General features: G+C 45.1%; 1 protein-coding gene across 1 annotated transcript; it reads right to left on the bottom strand.

Moving 5' to 3' along the window:
• Positions 1-12,668: 12,668 nt before the first annotated feature.
• Positions 12,669-13,347, bottom strand: rnf186 (ring finger protein 186). Its single transcript, XM_033047818.1, has one exon. It carries the CDS (start codon positions 13,311-13,313, stop codon positions 12,669-12,671), a length of 645 nt encoding a protein of 214 aa, XP_032903709.1. The 5' UTR covers positions 13,314-13,347.
• Between the last annotated feature and the right edge of the window lie 1,158 nt (positions 13,348-14,505).

Genomic DNA, 14,505 nt, shown 5'->3' with positions numbered 1-14,505 from the left:
TTCTCCAGCATTTTTGTCTACCTTCGATTTTCCAGCATCTGCAGTTCCTTCTTGAACACTTTAACATTGTAGGTCGCAGGTCCTTCATTAGCAGTGGGGTAAAAAAGAGAAAAATGGTTCATTTTAAGTTGTAGAGGATGTGGGAGGACTGGATAGGACAAAGGGAATTTCAACAACAGGATTGGGCCAGGGTTTCCATGGTAATAGATGAATCCGTCCTGCTGATAGGAATAAATAAAAATAGAGAGAGAATGTGACCAGAGAAACACATATCTTTGAAAAGAGAGAGAAAATATTGACAAAGGAATGTAAGAACTGTAAATTATAGGGCTGTAGGAAATAACCAACAGCTTAGGCCACCGTGGAAGGAACTCAGGAAAATAAAATAATGTAATGAGGGACACCACTAAGTCTCTGTCATCTCAAGGGTTCACGGTCAGTTTAGAAACATAGAAACATAGAAAATAGGTGCAGGAGTAGGCCATTCGGCCCTTTGAACCTACACCGCCATTCAATATGATTATGGCTGATCATCCAACTCAGTATCCTGTACCTGCCTTCTCTCCAATTAAGGTACAGTGAAATTCGAATTACCATACAGCCATACAAAAAAAAAGCAACAAGACACAACTACATAAAAGTTAACATAAACATCCACCACAGCGGATTCCCCACGTTCCTCACTATGATGGAAGGCAATAATGTCCCGCGGTCGGGGCAGTCGAACCATCCGCATTCGGGGTGATCGAAGCTCCCGCGTCGGGGGCGGTCAAAGCTCCTGTAGCGTGGAGTTCCCAAAGTCGGTCTCTGACCAGAGACCACGAGCTCCGTGATGTTAAAGTCGGCAGGTTCCTGCGGTAGAGGTCGACCCCTGGCAAAGGGATCGCGAGCTCCGTGATGTTAAACACAGAATAGCATTTGAGTCTTGAATTTGCAAGTAAATTGGAATTTAAACAAACTGATTCAACAGTGACATATTTTAGCTTGAATCTGTAACAGCAACAACATCCCAATGAACTATAAGTATCCTGAGAAAACATTGGAATGTCCCAATATTAGTACAGTGGAACAACATTTATCATGCCGTAAGACTTTCCATGGTATTTTCTTAATCTCTCTTCCCTGACCTTGCTGAGTAGAGTATTTGGCATTGTCGTCAACTATAAACGACTCAGAATTGCTGTAGGTTTGGGAGTAACAGCAGCAGGAGATTAGCAAGAGATACGACTGATTGGCTCTAGCCCAAGTGGGAGGAGAGAAGCGAGTCAGTGCCGGGAAAACAGTTGAAAACTGAGGAATTTGGTTTGTAAATTGGTAAATCAGGCAATTTATCAGTCAATTTAAGCAAGACGGCTCTTAGCGAGCGGCAGTGAGTGAAGTGCCCTGTGAGAAAAGTGTGAGTCTTTGGCGTGCCCTGTTAGAAAAGTGTGAGTCTTTGGCGTGCCCTGTGAGAAAAGTGTGAGTCTTTGGCTCGAGAGTCTTCGGCGAGGAGGCTGAGGAGAGGAGACCACGCAATACGCTTGAGAGGTAGAGACGAAAGAAGGAGATGTCAGGCAAGCTGATTCAGTGCGATGCTTGCAGTATGTGGGAGGTCAAGGACACCGCTGGTGCCTCTGGCTGCTACAAATGCGAGAAGTGCATCCAGGTAGAGCTCCTGAAGGGCCGTGTTGGGGAACTTGAGAAGCAAGTGGATGACCTCCGGTTCGTCCGAGAAACAGAGTCGTTCCTCGACAAGTCCTACAGTACGATTGTTACACCTAAGGTACTGGAAGAGAGAAGGTGGGAGACAGTGAGAACGGGAGGGAAGCATGGAATGCCAACTTCCCCGGGTGTTGTACCTCTTGTGAACAGGTTCACCCACTTAGAAGCTGTCGGGACAGAAGAGGTGTTTACACTGGGCGGCGGACTGGCTTGTGATGCAAATAGGGCTGTTGAGCCAAAACCAAAAATGCCTAAGGCAGGCAACGCCATTGTAGTGGGAGACTCCATTGTGAGAGGTACGGACAGGGGTTTCTGCGGCAACAGACGGGATGCGAGGATGGTGTGCTGCCTTCCTGGTGCCAGGATCCAGGATGTCACGGGCAGAGTGCAGAAAATCCTCAAGGGCGAAGGTGAACATCCGGAAGTGGTAGTGCATGTCGGCACAAACGATGTCGGAAAGAAGGGGATGAATATTCTGCAGCGTGACTTTAGAGAGCTCGGAAAAATGCTGAAAAGCAGGACCTCCAGGGTTGTTATCTCCGGTTTGCTTCCAGTTCCTCGTGCTAGCGAGAGCAGGAACAGGGAGATACGGGACCTGAACGTGTGGCTGAGGAACTGGTGCACGGGGCAGGGATTTAGATTCTTAGATCACTGGGATCTGTTTTGGGGTAAGGGGGAACTGTACAAAAGGGACGGATTGCATCTTAACAGGTGTGGGACCAGCATTCTGGCAGGCAGGTTTGCCACTGCTACACGGGTGGTTTTAAACTGAATAAGGGGGGTGGGTGTCGAATGGGATAGTGGAGGATGGAGTTAAAGGGAAAGGGTTTCTTAAATGTGTGAGCATAGAGACAGAGGGGTGTAAAATGAGGGTAGAAGCAATAGGTAGCAAGGTGAAAAGTAAAAGTGGCAGGCAGACAAAACCAGGGCAAAAATCAAAAAGGGCCACTTTTCAACATAATTGTATAAAGGGTAAGAGTGTTGTAAAAACAAGCCTGAAGGCTTTGTGTCTCAATGCAAGGAGCATTCGTAATAAGGTGGATGAGTTGAATGTGCAGATAGCTATTAATGACTATGATATAGTTGGGATCACGGAGACATGGTTCCAGGTTGACCAAGGCTGGGAGCTGAACATCCAGGGATATTCAATATTCAGGAGGGATGGTGAGAAAGGAAAAGGAGGTGGGGTAGCGTTGCTGATTAGAGAGGAGATTAACGCAATGGAAAGGAAGGACATTAGTTTGGAGGATGTGGAATCGGTATGGGTAGAGCTGCAAAACACTAAGGGGCAGAAAACGCTGGTGGGTGTTGTGTACAGGCCACCTAACAGTAGTAGTGAAGTTGGAGATGGTATCAAACAGGAAATTAGAAATGCGTGCGACAAAGGCAAAACCGTTATAATGGGTGACTTCAATCTACATATAGATTGGGTGAATCAAATTGGCAAGGGTGCTGAGGAAGGGGATTTCTTGGAATGTATGCGGGATAGTTATCTAAATCAACATGTAGAGGAACCAATGAGAGAGCAGGCTATTTTAGACTGGGTATTGAGTAATGAGGAAGGGTTAGTTAGCAGTCTTGTTGTACGTGCCCCCTTGGGCAAGAGTGACCATAATATGGTTGAGTTCTTCATTAGGATGGAGAGTGACATTGTTAATTCAGAAACAATGGTTCTGAACTTGAAGAAAGGTAACTTTGAGGGTATGAGACGTGAATTGGCCAAGATTGACTGGCAATTAATTCTAAAAGGGTTGACGGTGGATATGCAATGGAAAACATTTAAAGACTGCATGGATGAACTACAAAAATTGTTCATCCCAGTTTGGCAAAAGAATAAATCAGGGAAGGTAGTACATCCGTGGATAACAAGGGAAATCAGGGATAGTATCAAAGCGAAGGATGATGCGTACAAATTAGCCAGAAAAAGCAGCATACCGGAGGACTGGGAGAAATTCAGAGACCAGCAGAGGAGGACAAAGGGCTTAATTAGGAAAGGAAAAATAGATTATGAAAGAAAACTGGCAGGGAACATAAAAACTGACTGCAAAAGTTTTTATAGATATGTGAAAAGAAAGAGATTAGTTAAAGCAAATGTAGGTCCCTTGCAGTCAGAAACAGGTGAGTTGATCATGGGGAACAAGGATATGGCGGACCAATTGAATAACTACTTTGGTTCCGTCTTCACTAAGGAAGACATAAATAATCTGCCGGAAATAGCAGGGGACCGCGGGTCAAAGGAGTTGGAGGAATTGAGTGAAATCCAGGTTAGCCGGGAAGTGGTGTTGGGTAAATTGAATGGATTAAAGGCCGATAAATCCCCAGGGCCAGATAGGCTGCATCCCAGAGTACTTAAGGAAGTAGCTCCAGAAATAGTGGATGCATTAGTAATAATCTTTCAAAACTCTTTAGATTCTGGAGTAGTTCCTGAGGATTGGCGGGTAGCAAACGTAACCCTACTTTTTAAGAAGGGAGGGAGAGAGAAAACGGGGAATTACAGACCAGTTAGTCTAACATCGGTAGTGGGGAAACTACTAGAGTCAGTTATTAAAGATGGGATAGCAGCACATTTGGAAAGTGGTGAAATCATTGGACAAAGTCAGCATGGATTTACAAAAGGTAAATCATGTCTGACGAATCTTATAGAATTTTTCGAGGATGTAACTAGTAGCGTGGATAGGGAAGAACCAGTGGATGTGGTGTATCTGGACTTCCAGAAGGCTTTCGACAAGGACCCACATAAGAGATTAGTATACAAACTTAAAGCACACGGTATTGGGGGTTCAGTATTGATGTGGATAGAGAACTGACTGGCAAACAGGAAGCAAAGAGTAGGAGTAAACGGGTCCTTTTCACAATGGCAGGCAGTGACTAGTGGGGTACCGCAAGGCTCAGTGCTGGGACCCCAGCTATTTACAATATATATTAATGATCTGGATGAGGGAATTGAAGGCAATATCTCCAAGTTTGCGGATGACACTAAGTTGGGGGGCAGTGTTAGCTGTGAGGAGGATGCTAGGAGACTGCAAGGTGACTTGGATAGGCTGGGTGAGTGGGCAAATGTTTGGCAGATGCAGTATAATGTGGATAAATGTGAGGTTATCCATTTTGGTGGCAAAAACAGGAAAGCAGACTATTATCTAAATGGTGGCCGACTAGGAAAAGGGGAGATCCAGCGAGACCTGGGTGTCATGGTACACCAGTCATTGAAAGTAGGCATGCAGGTGCAGCAGGCAGTGAAGAAAGCGAATGGTATGTTAGCTTTCATAGCAAAAGGATTTGAGTATAGGAGCAGGGAGTACAGGGTCTTGGTGAGACCACACCTGGAGTATTGCGTACAGTTTTGGTCTCCAAATCTGAGGAAGAACATTATTGCCATAGAGGGAGTGCAGAGAAGGTTCACCAGACTGATTCCTGGGATGTCAGGACTGTCTTATGAAGAAAGACTGGATAGACTTGGTTTATACTCTCTAGAATTTAGGAGGTTGAGAGGGGATCTTATAGAAACTTATAAAATTCTTAAGGGGTTGGACAGGCTAGATGCAGGAAGTTTGCTCCCGATGTTGGGGAAGTCCAGGACAAGGGGTCACAGCTTAAGGATAAGGGGGAAATCCTTTAAAACCGAGATGAGAAGAACTTTTTTCACACAGAGAGTGGTGAATCTCTGGAACTCTCTGCCACAGAGGGTAGTCGAGGCCAGTTCATTGGCTATATTTAAGAGGGAGTTAGATGTGGCCCTTGTGGCTAAGGGGATCAGAGGGTATGAAGAGAAGGCAGGTACAGGATACTGAGTTGGATGATCATATTGAATGGCGGTGCAGGCTCGAAGGGCCGAATGGCCTACTGCTGCACCTAATTTCTATGTTTCTATGTTTCTAAACTTGTCTCAAAATGGAGCGCTTGTGTTGCTCAAGATAATTCAGATGCTGCATTGGTTGATAAGAGCAGGCATCTTCCTCCATACAGCTGCAATGTAAAATGTAGCCAGAGTGAATTTCTTTCCTTTGAAACTCAAACTTTGAATTATTAGACGACTTAAAGCTCATGTTAACCATCGGGAAAATTGGAAGCTGCTCTCTGTTTCATGGTGTAGATGGGAACCCTCAGTTTGAAGAAGCATCACAACTCGAAACCAATCCATGTTCTCCAAAGATGCTGACTGACCCGCTGAGTTACTACAACACTTGTAAACCAGCATCTGCAGTTCCTTGTTTCTATCCTTTGCATTTGTTTTATAGAGTGTAAAAGGTGGAGTAATGTCTGTATAGACTGTTTTTAATAAATCACTAACATGTCACCAATGAAGCTAATCATATTAACTCAGTGAAAACAATGTTTTGTTAAAATAGGATGTTCCGCCAAGTTTCAGTTGCCAATTTACAGTAACAAATATTTATATCTTCATTGCATCATTTATACTTGAATAAAATTCAAGCAATGGATTTATACTTGTGTTTTGATTGCATAATATCCTATCATAATTTTATATGCTTTATATCAGATCTCCCCTCAGCTTACAGCATTCAACAATCCAAGTTAGTCTAACCTCACCATGTGGCTAATACCCATTCATCCAGCCAGCGTTTTAGTAAACCTTTCCTGCACCTCTCCAAAGTCTCCACGTCCTTCCTATAATGGGGTGACCAGAACTGCACACAATATTCCAAAGTTTTATAGAGTTGTTTCATGACTTCCTGACACTTGGATACTCAATTAATAGAAGACTTTTGTTTTTACATAAATTTACTGTAAGGTCCATTCCCTCACATGCTTTAGTGAACGAGTTAATGAGACTGGTTGAACGTCTCAACCTACACCTCAACCTACACCTACACAAGCGTCATCCATATTAAGTTGCAGGTGCCCTAGTTTCTGGAATGGAAGCAATGTAGGTTAAACAGTTTCCTACAGATTAGCTCAACTCCAGCGCAAAGCTCATTGCAAGTGAGATGGAGTATTGCAGCGTTAAAAATCGCACAAAGTGCAGGGGTGATGATGCAGATTTGTTTGACACCAGCCTGCACTCAGATTGTGTCTGAGGTGGACCTTACGATTAAGATTGCAGCTTGCAGACTTTGAAAAGGGGTAGGTGTTCCACAGCGCCAGTGCTGAGCATCGGACAGGAATGAAGTGCAATAAAACTCGATTCCATCACACCCTACCCCCTGGATGAGAATATTGTTATGATTGTATGGAAACAACATTTTGGTCAAACTTTTTGTTTAAGAAGGAACTGCAGATGCTGGAAAATCGAAGGTAGACAAAAAAGCTGGAGAAACTCAGCGGGTGAGGCAGCATCTATAGAGCGAAGGAAATAGGCAACGTTTCGGGCCGAAACCCGGAAGGGTTTCGGCCCGAAACGTTACCTATTTCCTTTGAGTTTCGGCCCGAAACGTTGCCTATTTCCTTCGCTCCATAGATGCTGCTGCACCGACTGAGTTTCTCCAGCTTTTTTGTGTACCTTGGACAAACTTGAAATTCAATTCAATTCAATTATGACCGAGCTAAACAGGGTGTACTGTTGTTGTCACATGTACCGAGGTACAGTGAAAAGCTTTGTTTTGCATGCCATCTGATCAAATCAGAAAATACTAGTAAAAATACAATCAAGCCAAACTCAAGTACAATCGGTGGAGTGAAAGAAAAGATTGAATGCGTAACATGCTTCTAACATTTTTTAAATTATCAAAAAATTATTCAAGTATTAAAAATAACATTTACAGTACAATAAAACAAAACCGAACCCACCACCATAATACAAGACAAGCAAATATACTAAATAAACCACTATAATAATAATAATAATAATACATTTTATTTAATGGGCGCCTTTCAGACATCTCAAGGACACCTTACATAGTAATCGGAATAACATATAATCGGAATATAACAAGTAATAAAGACATCACAGAGACACAAATTAATAACAGAATTCAATCCAAAAACAGAAAATCAAACAAAAACACAACACACTATACAACTATGCTACAGGGATGCAAGCAGAAGCCTCCACGTGGCGCATCCCGGGCAATGCTGACGACAGAAACTGTACCACAGTGACTGACTGAAGTAGCCAATTCTGCAACCACCGACCCTCAACCCGTCACTGACCGACCGGAAAGACGTTTTATGGAAGTTGGCTGGACACGAGGAAGAAGGAGACTATGTTACAATCCTTACTGAGGATACATTCAACCCCCCGCGGTGCCCAGCGGTCCCGGAAATCCCCCAGGGTACGCGTGGACAGCGTGTAGTCCCTCGCCAACCACACCCGATGGCAGACGTTGGTGGCTGGCTCGGGCAGGCGTCGTGACTCGCGGATGGCCAGCATGGTTCTGACATCTTGGCAAGAATGGTCTGTCGTATCTTCACTACAGAGTTCATTCTACTGCAAAATCGAATGCATGTTTACCTATCATTTGCTTACAGTGTGCAGTGGTTAATTATGGTAGTTAATAGTTGCTGTCCTTACTCAGAGAACCAATTAGGGGCATTCCTGCTGAGAGAAACACATAATATCCACATCATCAATATGAGCAAAGTCTTTTCCACTGATTTGACGGAAAGTAAATTGAACTGATTAAAAGCAGACTTTGTACATGTAGGTGATGAAGGGTTTAAACTCCAGTAAGTTCCAAGTTTTACTGTGGTGTGTGAAATAGAAAAGGATGCAGAGTGGGAAGTAGACCTGGTATGACTTTACAGAATTCTCCCAGTTTTGCTAGCCCTTGCTGTCTCCTCCCCTTCCTTAACCCTCGAGCTGTCTCCTCCCATCCCCCCGCCCTCGGGCTCCTCCTCCTCCCTTTTTCCTTCCTTCTCCCCCCCACCCCCCATCAGTCTGAAGAAGAGTTTCGGCCCGAAACGTCGCCTATTTCCTTCGCTCCATAGATGCTGCTGCACCCGCTGAGTTTCTCCAGCATTTTTGTGTACCTTATGACTTTACAGCTGCCTATCCTCGCCAGATAAATCGTTCTGCTCTAACAGAGTGGATCGTTAGACACTGGGACTTCACATCTAGGCCCCAATCCACAAGAGGTGGAGGTAGGCAGTGAAGCCAAGAAGGTGACCAGGAAGCAGGGCGCAGCGACACAACACAAGCGGAAGGATCTGGGATGTCCACAACACCATGACACTGCCTCATTCTTCAAAAAGCTCTGAACAGCTGACTGAGCAATTACACAAAAACCTATAAATCCAAACCAAGGGCACAGTCCCAACAGTAAATGTACTCCTACTCAATCACCAAAAAAATGGTAAGTAGTTTTTAAAAAAGCATCATGGAAACAGGCCCTTCGGTCCATCAAGTCCATGCCGACCATCGATCACCCATTCACACTAGTTCTGTATCATCCCACTTTCTCATCCACTCCCGGCACACTAGGGGCAATTTACAGAGGCCTATTAACCTGCAAACCTGCACGTCTTTGAGATATGGAGAACATGCAAACTCCACACAGACAGCTTCCGAGGTCTGGATCAAACCTGGGTCCCTGGCGCTATGAGACTGCAGCTCCACTAGCTGCGCCACTGTGCAACCCAAATTTGTTCAGATTTAAATTATTGCAATTGAATATGTTTTATTTTTTAATATACACTCCATCATAGTTTGAGCTTAAGATTGCTCCTAAAAATATCCTTTCAGCAATTCTTTTTATTTTAAAAGGCAATTTTCTCTTCTCTGAAAGAAACTGCATCTGTCTGGGATATAGCGGGGACTATCAATGAACATGTGTGGGTATAGATGGTGCTGATGGACTATCCAGATATGGGAAATCATCACTGAATGCAGATTGAGAATACTGCAGTAGAGCTGCTGCCTCACAGCGCCAGAAACCCGAGTTCGATCCCGACCTCGGGTTTGTACGTTCTCCCTGTGACCATGTAGGTTTCCTTTGGGTGCTCCAGTTTCCCTTCCACATTCTAAAGACAGCAAGTTTGTAGGTCAATTGGATTCTGTAAATCGTCCCTAATATGTAGGAGTTGAGTTGAGTTTAGTGTATTGTCACATGTACTGAGGTACAGTGAAAAGTATTTGTTGTGTGCTGACCAGTCAGTGGCACGGTGGTGCAGCGGTAGAGTTGCTGCCTTACAGCGAATGCAGCGGTTCGATCCCGACTACGGGTGCTGTCTGTACGGAGTTTGTACGTTCTCCCCGTGACCTGCGTGGGTTTTCTCCGAGACCTTCAGTTTCCTCGCATACTCCAAAGACGTACAGGTATGTAGGTTAATTGGCTTGTCCCTAGTGGATATAGGATAGTGTTAATGTGCGGGGATCGCTGGTCAGCGCGGACCCGGTGGGCCGAAAGGGCCTGTTTCCGCGCTGTATCACTAAACACAATGAAACTAAAGACAATACATGATTACAATCAAACCATTCACCGTGTACAAATACATGATAAAGGGAAACATGTGAATCAGTGTTCGTTGGTTTGCGTGGGCTCGATGGACTAAAGGGCCTATTTCCACATTGCATCTCTAAAGTAAACTGAAATCTTGTTTGTGTAATTTTAAGCACAAAAGCAGGGAAACGGATACAGTACCTTCCAGTAAAGCAGAAATAATGACAATCCTGTGTCTTATTCAGTAACTGGTAGACAGCACCATCAAGTGAGGATGTATGGAATATATGATTTGACCCACTACATTGCTAGTTGGATAACACAGAAACAGATCCTTGTTTGTGCCAACCAAGATGTCCCTTTAAGCTTGAGGGTGGCATGGTGGCACAGTGGTAGAGTTAGAGTAAAACAGTAGAGCTGCTGCCTTACAGCATGAGAGACCTGGGTTTGATCCTGACTACAGGTACTGTCTGTACAGAGCTTGTACATTCTCCCCATGACCGTGTGGGTTTTCTCCGGGTGCTCCAGTTTTCGCCCACATTCCAAAGACTTAGGTTAATTGGCTTCGGTAAAGAATTGTAAAATTGTCTCTAATGTGTCGGATAGTGCTCGTGTACAGGGATTGCTGGTTGGCATGGATTCGGTGGACCGGAAGCCCTATTTCCGTGCTGTATCTCGAAATTATACTAAACTGGTCCCATTTGCCTGTATTTGACCCATATTCCTCTAAACCTTTCTTATCCATGTACTTGTCAAAATCTATTTTAAATGTTCTCATAGTATCTGCCTCCGTCTTTTAATTTGGTAGCTCATTCCATTTAAGTTGCCCCTAAATCTTTCCACTCTCACCTTAAACCTATGTCCTCAAGTTCCAGATTTCCAAACTCAAGGAAAAAGACTTCACCCTGTCTATTCCCCTCATGATTTGATAGACATCTATAATATCATCCCTCAGTCTCCTGCCCTTGCAAGGAATAAAGTCGGAGCCTGCCCAATCTCTCCCCATAGCTTACTCCCATATCCTTCAAAAATCCTTCAGTGGTGCAGCGGTAGAGTTGCTGCCTTACAGCGCCAGGGACCCTGGTTCGATCCTGACTATGGGTGTTGTATGTATGTATGGAGTTTGTACATTGTCCCCGTAACCTGCGTGGGAGTTCCCCGGGGATCTGGTTTCCTCCCACACTCCAAAGACATGCAGGTTTGCACGTCTTTGTCCCTAGTGTGTAGGACAGTGCCAGAGTACAATGATCGCTGGCTGCCTGGTTGGCACAGACTTGGTGGGCCGAAGGGCCTGTTTCCGCGCTGAATCTCTAAACTAAACCTTTACAATGGGTGCAATATGTGCAGTAAAGACAAAGGTTCAAACAAACATCAGTTTATTCCTGTTTCTGCAAGCAGCAACATTTAAGTATATAAACATTCCTATACAAGCTGACCTCAGCATCTGTTATCCATACATAGCATTGTGCAATAAAGCGTCCTTGATCAAAGTTCACCACACAATGGAAAATGGGTGAGGTGGCTGACTTGGACCATGTCGACTCAGTCTCAGGGAGAATACTAAACACAGTCTCTTTTATTAAAAGTGGCAATTGACTGGAAGAACCTGGAAGAACGGAAAAGGCTGGCCCCACCATCACAACACAGGGCTCTCTCTTTAGCTGTACAAGTCAGCACTAAAATTAATCATTGGTCCAAACTAACGTAACACTTCAAGCGATAGTTACATATTTAGTTTTTAGTTTCGAGATACAGAGAGGGAACAGGCCCACCGAGTCCAGCGATCCCCGCACACTAACACTAGGGACATATACCGAGCCTGTAGGTCTTTGGAGTGTGGGAGGAAACAAGAGCTCCCGGAGAAAATCCAGGCGGTCACGGGAAGAACGTACAAACTCCACACTGGCAGCACCGGTAGTGAGGATCGAACCTGGGTCCCTGGCTCTGTGAGACAGCAACTCTACCGCTGCACCACCGTGTCGACTTAATAGACCTCAATGAAACATCGATAAACCAGTTGAAGGGGCAAAAATATGCAAGGATGTGGGGAAAGATAGGGGGGGGCAATTGTTTGTCTCGGGTCTAATGGCGGTCTCCTCTGGGGTACTCTTCATAGGTTCATCAGTTCTAGGAGAAGAATTAGGCCATTTGGCCCATCAAGTCTACTCCGCCGTTCTGTCATGGCTGATGTGTCTTTCCCTCTCAACCCCATTCTCCTGCCTTCGCCCCATAACCCCATAACACCCGTACTAATCAAGAATCTGCCATTCTCCGCCTTTGAAAATATCCCCCGACACATTGCTTTGCAGTTATTTATTTGGCTTAGAGTTGCTGCCTCACAAATCCACCAATAACAATCCCAACTTAAATCTCACAATACAAATATTACATATGTAGGAAAGACTGCAGGTGCTGGTTTAAACCGAAGCTAGACATAAGAAGGAATGGGTGACGTTTCTGGGTCAAGGCACTTCTTCAGAAGAAGGTCTCGACCCGAAACGTCACCCATTCCTTCTCTCCAGAGATGCTGCCTGTCCCACTGAGTAACTCCAGCTTTTTGTGTCCCATCTTCAATACAATATAAATCATCGGATGAACATACAGTGGGAACAAGAAGGTGTTGACATTTGATCAGTGTCCAGAGAGAACAGACTGGGGGTTCCAGAATCTCCTGGATTCCCCACTTCTACTGTGCTGGCAAGTGAAGTATAGTAGAATCAGTCCAGTCAACGCACACAACACTGTCATGACGACCAAGATCCAGATCAGAGTGGTGTTCTTGAAGAAATACTGAAGTCCATACAAGAGGATCAGGAAAAAGATCATGGTCACCAGGAAGCGCCTGATGGCTGATACGGTGACCATATCCCTGAAGCGTTCATCTCCATTGTCCCCAGAGCGGTCGGAGTCATTGATGTGGGCGAGCAAGGTGAAGGTGCTGGGCTGCCTCTGCAGCAGCAAGTGTGGAGACAGCAGGATCTCGGGCACGGATTCGGGGAAGGCGGACATCCTTCTGGGCAGGACCTCCATCAGGCTCAGGTTGTCTGGGAGGTTGCTGACCAGCGCGTCCACCACCAGCGTGTAGCGTCTGCAGAGCGGACAGGAGACAACCCAGGAGCCGTCCTTGAGTGACACCATGATCTTCAGGCAGATGGCGCAGAAACAGTGCTGGCAGCTCAGCAGCTTGGGTTTCCTGACGAAAGGTTCGTACTTGTTGAAGCAAATTGAGCAGTCGAGCTCTGACGCTAAGGTACTTCCAACAACCTTTTTCTCCATGCTTGGATTAGCGGTTTGGATCCGACACTCCGGAATAGAGTTCACCTCGGGACTGGTGAGGTCTGCACCTTCTCTCTATTTATACCCTGAGCGCAGGTTGTTCACATATTCTTCTGGTTCAAACGTTTTATTACATGCTCCATTAATGTGTAACTTGTTTAACGGGCTAAAGGTTCAACTTGATAAGACCCAACCGACTCTGGTTAGTTGGGTCTGGTGCTGTACATTGAAATCCTGAGTTGTTGATTATTATGTCAACGACACAGATATGGATGGAGGGTTGGGTCTGCTTTGGATACCTGCCAGAGCCAGTTTTCATCCAACTCTGAACTGCTTTCGCTGCCTGAATAGAAAGGGTGACGTTTTGGGTTGAGACCCTTCTCTCCAGAGATGCTGCAGGTCCTGCTGAGTTAATCCAGCATTTTGTGTCTATCTTCGGTGTAAACGCTTCTACACATATCTTAGAAACATAGAAACATAGAAAACAGGTGCAGGAGTAGGCCATTCGGCCCTTCGAGCCTGCACCGCCATTCAATATGATCATGGCTGATCATCCAACTCAGTATCCTGTACCTGCCTTCTCTCCATACCCCCTGATCCCTTTAGCCACAAGGGCCACATCTAACTCCCTCTTAAATATAGCCAATGAACTGGCCTCAACTACCTTCTGTGGCAGAGAATTCCACAGATTTACCACTCTGTGTAAAAAATGATTTTCTCATCTCGGTCCTAAAAGACTTCCCCCTTATCCTTAAACTGTGACCCCTTATTCCGGACTTCCCCAACATCTGGAACAATCTTCCTGCATCTAGCCTGTCCAACCCCTTAAGAATTTTGTACGTTTCTATAAGATCCCCCCTCAATCTTCTAAATTCTAGCGAGTACAAGCCGAGTCTATCCAGTCTTTCTTCATATGAAAGTCCTGCCATCCCAGGAATCAGTCTGGTGAACCTTCTCTGTACTCCCTCTATGGCAAGTTGGGTTTAAGTCTCGCTCCACTAACTCAATAGATACATTGAAGTGCTGTACGGGTGATTACTACACTGTAACATGTGATGCCTTGCAGATGGGACGTTAAACCAAGTCCCTTCCATTCCCAGGCAGCATCAAAGCTTGCCACGTTTTACTTTGATGAGCAGTACTCTATAAAAGATTACAAAGCCAGCAGAAAGCCTGGCTTCTATTTACTCTG

Source organism: Amblyraja radiata, chromosome 31 (genome assembly GCF_010909765.2).
Source record: "Amblyraja radiata isolate CabotCenter1 chromosome 31, sAmbRad1.1.pri, whole genome shotgun sequence".
NCBI classification, from domain to species: Eukaryota; Metazoa; Chordata; class Chondrichthyes; order Rajiformes; family Rajidae; genus Amblyraja; species Amblyraja radiata.
This window is presented reverse-complemented; position numbering and strand designations above follow the sequence as displayed.